Consider the following 11,054-nt stretch of genomic DNA (forward strand, 5'->3'; position numbering starts at 1 on the left):
TCCCTAGTCTGGCTCGAGTTTACGTAACTGTAGGTTATGAGAAAAATAGCATGAACTACAAGCAAGTAGCCACCGTAAAAATGTGATGAAACTGTGGCACACAATACATGCTTAAGTTAACAGAGGGTAAACATTGATGAAAGTGAGCTTGAAAGAGTCCATCACTGTAAATGTTGTCCCGCAATCGTTGTGCTTCTGCCACACTATTTGTTACAGACCACGTGGGTCCAACTCTGTCGACCGCCCATGAAATGACATCCCAGCATTGTTTAGCTAGTGAAATTTAAGGTGTACCAGCCACCGGATTTCATGCCTAGGCATTCCTAATTCATTCATCCGAGTCTCTCCTCACAATTTGGGAGATCCTGCATTTCACCGAACCCTGGCATTTTGTCAAACTTTGGCCCCAGGTGATACTGCAGTGTGTAAAATGTAATTCTCACTGAACAGTGTGGCAAATACCAAATCTCTAATATATATATATATATATGGAAATGACACTCGTAGAATTACCTGATAATTGTCATATCAGCTTTTAACGTAAATGAAAATAACTGACAAAACAGCCACCATAGTGTTGAGCTGCTGAAGAAACTGTGTCGGTCCATAGGTGTGCACTACCAATGCATGTTCATGCAGAACTACTGATGCATCAAACAATAATCAAAGTACATTATAGGCAAACTTTGCATAATTGAAAAGATTAGTTGCACTCGTACACAGCACAGGTTCCACAGACATACCTGAACACATTGTGTTCTTCAATTCCTACAGGGTTGTGAACTTGCATATCTGTGCCAGAACTGTTGTTGATTTTACTTGCGAAGCTCAAAAGTATGTAGTACAGAAATGATAACACTGAATTGTGCACTAGATCAGCTGTGCTAGGTGATGTAGAAAGATTGTTCTGGTAAGCTTACCCGATGAAGTAGTTATCATGGCTCGTGATAGCACTAGCGGTTGCTTGTAAACTTTCTGTTCCAACTTTAAAAGTTGGGGACGTTCATTTTGGGGTCACTAGACATTCCGGAAAAGATAGTCTTTGCCATAAGAAGCTCCATCTTGTGCTAGTGCTTGCATTTTCTCTGAGCCACTGTGATGCCTTTCTGTCGCACAGGGGAAGCCAACAAGCAGGTCGATGACTACAAGTACAGACTGCGCAAAGCAGAGCAGGAGAACATCGCACTCCAGAGCACCTGTGAGTAGCAGGGACCGACGTTCATATATTCACAATTGCACCTGTCAACTCCAACCTCTTTTTCAACTCCCCTGGAGAGGGTCAACACTGCCCCTGAGACTTAGTCACTATGCTCCTGTAATACTTTTCTGCGAATAGTGCAATAAACAGTTGGTTGTCAAGCACCCTTCCACTCCATTGCCTGCGAGTAGACACTAAAATTGGCTGATTGTGAAGTGTTAGCTCGGCATTCACTGAGCAGCATTATCAAAGTGCAGTGACTGCTTCATTTAAACGGTGGCTCTGCCTTCCACAGTCAGGAGTCGATATGAAAGTGTCACACAGAGTCACCTAACAATGCATGGATGAGATTTTCCTTCCGTGAAATACTGTATTAGGGCCCACATGCCCACTGCAGCACAGAGCCAACGAAAACATAGCAAGCCAACCAACGTTTTGGAAACTGCTAAATTTAAATCAAAAGCACAATGTATCCAAGTCTGAATTATTGTGAACACACTGTATCAAGTCTGACATTTACACAATGCGTGAGATCTGCAATTCCATTTGAGTAAAATATAATTTTCAGCGTACGAGCACGAATAGATCTCGCATGAAATTCCACAAGCTAGCTTTCCCACACATACAAATTGCCACAAGTAAGATTTTCAAGCTCATGCTCAAAGCAGTATTGAAGCTGACAGTCGTACTTATAACTGGTAGTGGAGGCAAGCCACACAAGGGGCTATGCCTTCACTTTTACAAGCACGGCATTGGTCATTTTGATTGTGTCGAATGAGGTGCAGTGTGGTAGCCTGTTTGCAGAATTCTGTGCTAGCTCTGTCATAATAATGTGAGAATGCAATCTCACTTTCTGCTGTGGACACTTCTGCAGCTCTTGTGGCACTACTATAAATAGGAGATTCTGCGTGGTCCTACTGTTGTGGCTGTTTTTCATGCTTGGTGTGGTTTGCCTGTATACTCAGCATGTGAATGTAATGACCAATTTTGTTTGAGCCTTTATATTGCATTGGCAATCGTGTGCACCTTACAGCGATTGATATGGCCTTTGCTTTGTTCTCAACTCGGCATATGTTGAGAAAAATCTCTATAAGCTACATACGCTTCTCTTGTGTTACTCTCAACTTTTGTGAAGGACATTGTAATTATTATTTCTGAAGCTGACTCCCATGTCTCCTTTGCCACCTAAAGGAAAAGTAAAGGGAACTACTAAGTTTGGCTATATTGTCAGCTTACTCTTCCCTGGAGGTTAAAGTCTATACCATGAGCAGATGATTGTTAGGGACACCACCATGCAATTGCAGCACCAGCTCCGGGTAATGCCATACTGTTTTGACATCGTCTGCTTGATGCAAGTAGAGTGTTTTTCAATATAGAAAGCTTACGCTCTGTTTGAGAGTTGTTGCAAGTGCAATCAGCCAGCTATTGAAAACTTTTCCTGCAAGGGAACTGCCAAAACATGACAAAATGCTGTTGCCATGACATCATTCGTGGCTCGATTGGGATGAAGAATTCAAAATCGAAAGATTACCCTTCGTATTCACCAGTAACGGCTAACATTTTACAGCAAAGAAATGTAAATTGAGCTTTGAAAGGGTGCCTTATCACTCTAAAACTAACTTCATGACTCTTTCCTTACCACGGGAAAATTGGCTGTTTCTTTGTATGTTTGAGTTAGGAATTGTTTGTGCAACAGCCAATAAGTTTAGTGTCATGCAGTGTTTAGTGTCAGACTATATAAAAGTGAAGGTAAATGAACGTGCTTTCAAATGTTATTTATTTTTTAAAATATAAAAAATGTTATTTGCATAAAAAAAACTCAAACAAAAAAACCCATGAAATTTTCACAAAAAATTTCGGAAGAAGTAACATCTCTGGCAAAAAAATTTTAGATAAATTCCAAAATATACAAATTGTTGATATATCCCTTGGCAACATTTCTTTAAAGAATTATACCCATAGATCTTTGAGTTAAGAATTATTACTTGACGCTTAATGGAACGTTTAAGTTCTTGGTTGGTCCTACTTACAATTTTTTTTTCAAGAAAAAGAATAATTTACAGCATAATATTATATACAAAAACATGAGTACTAAATGCACATTTCAAAAGTGCATTTCAGGAAAGAAAAATTAATTACAAAATACGTAATAAAAATTACCACACACAAATAATTAATGAAATTCATGGCAAACTTTCCTAGTGATAGACATATCTTCAGATAAAAAAATTCTTTAAGTCGGTTTGTCAAGGATAATGCATCCGTGCATATTTGTTGGTGTTTATATGTAGCATAAACCGTAAAGGACAGGCGAAAAAAAATCGAGAGCTCTTGCCAGCCACTATGGAGTGTCGTCCCGAGGTCAATGCCCGGATCTCTCTGGGGCCGCAACTGGTGGCAGCACGTCTTGTCCAAATGAAGTGGACACTAACAGGGCAATTGAACCGGCTGTAGATATCAATAAACAAAACGGTAGGCAAAAATGAAACTTGCCGGCGGGTAACAGCTGATGTTCCCGGCTGATCTGCTGAAGTTTCGTCATCCGAACTAAACTCTGAAGACGCAACATTGATGTCCGAGTCAGTCACTGCTCGAAAAGGCCAAAAGATCGCTTCTAGGATCGTCGGGATCAAGCGAAACTGCTTTCTTTCGAGCGTGTGCGGTACCGGATTTCGACGCCATCACACCGCTCAAGTGCGCCTCAACCTTTGGGCCTGCGCGCCCTTTAAAAATCCCCACCGCGCGGTAAAAATGTGAATCGCGCAGAAACGGAAACTCTACTTTGTATACAATCAGCGAGATGGCACTACGAGCCCAGGAGCGCAGTGGTTTCTTTAAAATAGGTGCTCAAGAACTTCGGTCACCGGTGATCGATGCCTGGTGCCATGGTAAAGAAAGAGTTAAATGATGTGCGGTGACAATTGTAAGGGGGCAAGATATGCGGACAGCTTAAGCTGTTTAAAATGTGGTTTGATGAAGAGTAGTTGAATAAGGAATGTCACTTTACCAGTGTTTTGACAAGTGAACTTCTGCAAGGGGACGAAGATAAGTCCCCTTGTCGAAATGTTGACTTTAGGGAACATTACTTGTTTGACTCCTCCTCATCATTTCAAGTGTTTTGAACTTCTGTCTTACAATGTGATTTGTGTTTCCACAGGTGTCGCGGCTTGAGACACAGGTCTTGCGCTTCAAGGCGACGCTCGAGGAATCCGAGAAGCTTGAAGACGACCTGAAGGCTGAGAAACGCAAACTCAGAGAGAGGTGAGTACGTCATTGGCGGTGCAGAAAGAACAGGGCAATGATAAAAGGACAAGGTAAATCATACAGATGTACGGGAACTTCAGTGAAATCTCGTTGATACAATCTTCACGGGAACCGAGAAATAAAGCGTATCATCCGAAAATTGTATCATCCAACATATTATCCAACCTGAATTGTATTATCGGAAAAAGAAATGAATTATCCCGAAAAATGTATTATGCAGAATTGTATCGAGATTCTGCTGTACGCAGGTCAGAATGCGACAGAAGTGTATGTAAAAATATCACGACGCAGCTGCGACTGTTGATCCAGTTTTTCTACTTCCTCTGTCTGTCCTGGCTAGCCAAGAAAGGAAATAAGCATAAGTGTAAAATTATGTGCACAATATCAGCATTTGTAATCTTCTTCAGGCTATTTCATAGGAAGCACGTGCTCAGTGTAGAATACATTATGAAGGACTCTCTGTTACTCATTTTCGGAGACTTCGAAGTTGTGATCTTCCATCTGCCATTAGGAGTACATTATAATTACATTTTATCAGTCTGGTAATTGCCAGGCCTAGCCTCATGTTCTTGTGCTGAAGCCGTAAGTTGAGTCTGGTTATAATGGCCCCACATAAGGCGAATTCTAGATTAGTGCAGACAGCCTTTCCTCAGTTAAAAAAATTTCCTAAAAAGCTTATAGAAGGCAGTTAGGTGGCAGCTTTTAAGGGAGTAAGCAATTCCTGGCTAAAAAGGAAATGGCTGCATGTAATTTTTGAGCATCATTCATCCTATACTGTGCTTACTCCTTCATTCTTTGTTCTGAAGACAGTTTTTATTATTAGCTTTTTTTATGCACATTTTGCCATACATGTCATAGTTAAATATGTGCAGGCCTTCTTTGTAAAGAAGCTGCATAATTTGCTTGTGGGACCTTACCGTCCATAATTAACCGTTTGTAGTGTAGGGATTGATTCCTGCGCCATGAAGCATTTTGCTGTAAGCAGGCTGGAACTGTAGTAGTACTAATATTGTCGTAGGCATAGGTGCTCAAGAAGGCTCTCAAAGCAGGCAAACTCAGCTAACTGAAAAGCTTTCCAAGAGGTTGTGAAATGGCTCTGCACCCTTCTATTATTGCAAATTTTGCTTAATACATCTCTAGCCTACTTGAAACACGTGTGAACATGGTTTCGTGTGCTCACTTTGTCAATCAGGCAGTAACTAAGCAGGCCTATTTTGCCTTTGTCTCCCCTTACCCCCCTCCTAGTGCCGAGAGGCTCAGGCCAGGATTGAAGAGCTGGAGACTGCCAACAAGCACCTCCAGAAGCGTATCGACAAACTCAAGTCAGCACGGAACAGCCTCAAGTGACTCCAGAGTGCAACGTCTCCAGTGCTGGCCAGAGCTTGCGTACAGGGGCTGTAGAGGTTTAACTTATTATTACCACACGGTCTCTGCCTTCCCTCTCCCCCTACACCCCTGTGCTCTCCACTTTTTGCTTGACGCAAGGCTTGCGAACGAGGCGCATTCCACTTGCGGCGGGCTCTGCCAGCGCCTTCGGGCATTAATAACGAGCCATCAACCATGCTGTGTGCGGGTTTGGAGTGGAGAAAGAGCCTGTGAAATATAGTTTGTTCCTGCAGTCTGTCTAGAAACCTGTACATATCCAGAGGCAGGGAGTCGCACAGAAACCGCCATATTTTGTTTCCCGAGTGGTGTGCTCCCATCCTCGTGGCAATGAACAGTGTCGTGAAAGTTACGACACGCACAACGTTGCGCGTCGAAGACAATGGCCGCATGCGAACCCTCTTGGAGGCCAGCGACCACGACGGTAGGCAAATGGCTGGCCTATATCCGTCCTGTAGATGCGACCATGGGCTAGTGTAGCACTCGGAACTTTTCCAGCAGCTGGATTTTATACAAACACTGACGATAAACTATTACTGGTAATATAAACCTGTGTGAATGTTTCCGAGACTTGAGGGAATTAATGTGGTTGTGGTGGTTTGTGCGTAACAACACACAAAAGTAGCTTGCATTGCATTTGCGCGGTTCACAGATGCAGTTATTTTGGGTTGTAACTGGTGGGTTGCATGGGTCCCTTTTGCCCACGGTGTACTGGCCCTCCCCCATTTACGCACCTGTGTCCAGCGATACAGAAGCTCAAGCTTAAATGAAGTGTATGCAATTCTCGCCATCTAATAATAAGCCTGCAGAGACAGGTGAACTGCACACATGCATGCAATAAAAATGTCTACTTCTGCTGGTTTCACCGTTTCTTTCTTTTTTTTTTTTTCACGAAAAGCCAAAGAGAATGTTTCCGCCAGCATCACAACATGGCTAGGAGTACATATGTTGCTCGGTTTTTCTGTCCATAGCAATTGAGTATGTCTACATTGTGTGGACATATCACAAGTTCCCTTGCTGTTGTGCAGTTTCACTTTAATTATTCTGCAGTGCACGAACGTTTCTACTGTGCTTCTAGAAGTCTTTACTAGAGTGGGTGTGGACGCATGGGCCCTTGGGCATCGGTTGAAGGTTTTTAGTGAAGTGGAATATCTATGGCCACTGGGCCAAGTGCACGAACGAGTTTAGGCTGCCTTTTTTTTTGTTTTCTTTCCAGCAGGGCACGAGACAAGACAGTGGATTTAAATGTGTGCAGTGCTGTGATGTTCCCACGAGTGCCAATTACTTGCTGATTTTTTTCTTTTTTGCTTGTCACCCACTTGGCTTTGCTGATGTTCAAACTCTGATCAGTTCCCCTCCACCTCTTTCTGAACTGCCTTTGAGCCTTCCTTGCCATAAAAGCCTGAGAGAGAGAGAGAGTCCCTATAAAGGGCTGGGTCATGCAGTGGGCCCTCTAATATAATAACCTTTTGGGGCTCTTTATACAAACAAGCCTTTGCATTTTTTTTTTTTTGAAACTGAATTTGTGGGCACATTAGTTTGGTGCAAAACTAGGTCTGTACTCCTCGCATGTAGCTTACAAGTCATTTGATAAGTTCACAAAACTTGTATTAAGTGGCACCGCACTTCATTCTATAACACCAGGGCTGGAGATACCTCTCTTACAACAAACTCAAGTTGTGGCGAGAAATGATGCATCATTGTGTTCAGCAAGTGTTTGCAAGGAGCATTCCTTCACTTGTGAAAAAAAAAAAATGGGGGGGGGGGGGGGGGAGGAACAGGAGACCTCCCTGGTAATGAACAAACATCACAATGACGTATTTCTGTTAACCCTTTATTCACCCAGTTTCTCTGCTTAACTGTACGTGACCCCTTTCATTATTCGTCAAGCGGCTCTAGCCCATTGTGATGGAATATTGTTGAGATGTGATTGCCATTAGTGCTGGTAATGTTTTGCAGCTCTTTATTATCAAGGGCTGTGAAGTAGCCATTAGCTGTGCTGAAGGCAAAGGCAAGCGCTACCTTTTCGATCAAATTTAAAAATTTCAGCTTATGTGGTGCCTGGTGACTGTGTTGCAGTAAAAGCCTCTCCTCCTCGCTTATATTGCTATTCGCCCTACTTGTCAAATGATTTGGGTACTACCATGTTGTAGTACGAGGCCCGGGCAAACTGTGCAGTTTGCCCAAAGAAAGTATCCTTGAAGCTGCGTCTATATTTTTGGAACTTATCCTACTGCTGTGGTGCCAGTAAAGGAATTCACCTATGACATCACCTACCTGTCGTTTCAACAGTGCATGCAGTACAATGCAGCTTCCTTTCTACCATCCTAAAAAAGAAAAGAAGAATGCGAGCAAAGCTTCCTAAAAGCAATGTAAAATGATGGGTGTACGAAATACATTGCGTGCACATATTTTTTGGGGCGTGCTAGCAGTGAGGCTTTCTCTTTTTATCCTGAAAGCATGGATCCCCCCCACTCTCAACTGCTGGATACTCTGCAGGGTGAACTTTGACCGAATGTATAGGTTAACAATCAGTGGCCGTTGTGCCAAGGTGATAGCTTCCGCCACTCTGACACAGTTCATCTTGCTGAAATAACTGAGAAATGGCTCAAACAACGCAACTGAGGTGAAGCGTGTGAACATTTGAGCAAATAAAAAAAAAAAAAGCTGCACACTGTGTTCTTGTCTGCTGAGTGTTCTTTTTCTTTAGCTGTTGGGAAGCTCCTACTGGATGGCAGCACAAGAAATTGCATGCAGAGAGCATGGCCAAACTTTAAGCTGAAATTGAACATTAGCATTGAGCCATATTGGCAGTACATGCTTCTGAAGAGCACAAAAAAAGAAATGTGTTCGAAGCAAAACTAGAAGTTCACATAACTAAGTTTTGGTGAGCTGCCTGGCACTGAGAAAGAAGGAATGAAAAAGTGAAGTTGAACGATGATGAAAACGGCGATTGTAGTGACTGAACGAAAACGGTGGCATGAACGCGCATGTAGCACGATACAGATAATTGAGTGCAGTACTGTACTAACAAAATTGTGCGACTGAGCTTTCCTGTGCTGCATAATGTCAGAGGCAAAGTGGCAGCTTGCAATTTTTATTGGCAACAATCATGGGGCCAAATTATTGATGCAGTTTAAATTTGAGCAGTTTTGTTGACCTTGAGGGTGGGAGGCACAGGTGCTCTCTGCCATGGACTGCATAGCCATCATTCACCGTAGTCGTGGAGGATGCTGGCCATTCTTCTGGACATCCTACATTAAAAGTTCTGCAGCTCAACTTGTGTGAAACAGCTGGTGGGCACCACCTGATGTGTGGCATTATGCCGTTCAAGAAGCTTTGCAATATTCGTTTTATCATAGCGGCAAACATGGATTCATAGTCGCCTAAATTGTGACATCAAAATCGGCTCCAATGTTGGATGTACACAATAGTGGCCTTCTTTCTGTCAGTATAGAATTCAAGAGAAGCTGCAACAATGCATATACAGTCAGGGTGAAAATATTGCATGCCATGCAAACTGCAAGGAAAAAAAAAATTCTTTTATTGTCCTGTGAATGTTATGTTTGCAAAGTTTTGACATTAAAGGTGGACCTGTTAATGTGATCTAGTAAACACATATGTCAGTGAAAGTTTGATAAAACATTAAATAACACTAATAATTTTCTCTTACACAAAAGTAGCCATTGGTTGTTTTAAAAATCATTCTAAGGAGGCAATGCTGAACAGCATAAACAGTATGTTTCATCGCAGCCTACCCTTCACAGTTCTTTACATCTGCATCCTGTATAACAGCATAATTACTTGTTAGGCTGCCATGAGCTACAAGCTACATCGGGTCTTATGTAAACCACCGGACCCATGGCTCGTTTTCGTGTCATCAACATCACAAAGAAGATAAAGCTGCTGCTTATGAGCCAAGCAATAAGGTAAACTACAAACATGCTTTGAATACCAAAGTAGGCTGCTGTCTTTTTTTTTTTTTTTTTCACTTCTGTTTTGTATGCTAAGCATTCTTACCACAACTGTACGAATATAATGTGTGTATTTCCCTGAAGTGCAGGCCTGAGGAAGAACTTTATGTTATATTCAAAATGACCAGTTTCGCACCACAAAACATTGCAAGCTCAGCTACTAGGCAAATAGGCTATTTAGCAAAGCTAACATGTCATAGAGTGGTCAGACTGATTTCTTCTCTAAGCTGAGCAACATGATCCTCCACAGGGATGCACGTCCACGCATGCTGCTTAACTAGCACAACTGCCTTGACACATTCATAGGCAGTCCTACGTGGTCTCGCACTGGCAGTAGCACAGCCCATTTAACAGCCCATTGCACGGGGGGGGGGGGGGGGGGGGGGGGGGGGGGGGGGGGGTATTCTGTAAGAGTCCACCTGGTGGACTGTCTACTTTGGCTGCCGCTTCACAAGCGCGAAGGAGACTGGCTGGCACCTTCGTGCTCGTGAAGCGGCAGCCAGTGGCGACAGCCGAAGTGGACAGTCCACTAGATGGACTCTTACAGAATAGCCCCCCCCCCCCCCCCCCCCCTGTTCTAAAAGGCACTCTTCGAGCCCAAGGATACAGCATGGTAACGCATGACTATTTCACTTCATAATCGCAATATTACAGTGGAATCTCGATGATACTATCACGGCTAATACGAATTTCCGGATGATACGATTTTTTTCTGTGGTCCCGGCCAAGCCCCATTACTTTGCAACGTGCTAGAGTACGTTTGTTACGAATCGATTTTCGATCCGCGTCGGTTGATACGAATAACCGCGCCCCACCAACGGCCGAGAAAGAGAACAGCGCGCAGTCACGCGCTTTCTCCCTTTCTCTTTTGGTGTGGAGGCGCGGACGCGGCGCCGGACAGCGCGGAGGCCGCGACTGGGCGCGAAGAATTTGAAGCGGTGGCGCTTTTCTTGCTTTCGTGCTTTTCTCCCTTTTCGGCGGCCGTCCATCGGACGGAGTGGCTGCTGTGCTTCGGGCCGCGTTCTTTGTGTTTGCGCCATTTTGCCTAGTCGCAGCGAGCTATGTCTACCGAGATACGATCTCGGCTGATTCGCGCGGCCGTACGCCGAGGCGCGGGAGTCTCCGTCGGCGCGTCTTCCGTCGACTGCGTTATCGGTGCCGATGGCACAGGGCGATTGTCGGTTTCGCTGCCGGAGTCACACGGTGCAAGATAGCGCGGCACGTAATCCACGGTG

At 43.7% G+C, this 11,054-nt stretch overlaps 1 protein-coding gene across 3 annotated transcripts in view; it reads left to right on the top strand.

The window, feature by feature from the left end:
- The window catches only part of LOC119442015 (leucine-rich repeat flightless-interacting protein 2), a 46,550-nt gene extending 38,701 nt beyond the window's left edge, over positions 1-7,849 (top strand). For all 3 annotated transcript variants that reach the window (XM_049661809.1, XM_049661810.1, XM_049661811.1), the window contains 3 exons: positions 1,118-1,197; positions 4,356-4,467; positions 5,715-7,849. In XM_049661809.1, the coding sequence (XP_049517766.1) occupies positions 1,118-1,197; positions 4,356-4,463 (188 nt within the window). In that variant the 3' untranslated portion in view covers positions 4,464-4,467; positions 5,715-7,849. The remainder of the gene's footprint in view (positions 1-1,117; positions 1,198-4,355; positions 4,468-5,714) is intronic.
- The last annotated feature ends 3,205 nt before the right edge of the window (positions 7,850-11,054 follow it).

This window comes from Dermacentor silvarum, chromosome 2, assembly GCF_013339745.2.
Source record: "Dermacentor silvarum isolate Dsil-2018 chromosome 2, BIME_Dsil_1.4, whole genome shotgun sequence".
In the NCBI taxonomy this organism is placed as follows: Eukaryota; Metazoa; Arthropoda; class Arachnida; order Ixodida; family Ixodidae; genus Dermacentor; species Dermacentor silvarum.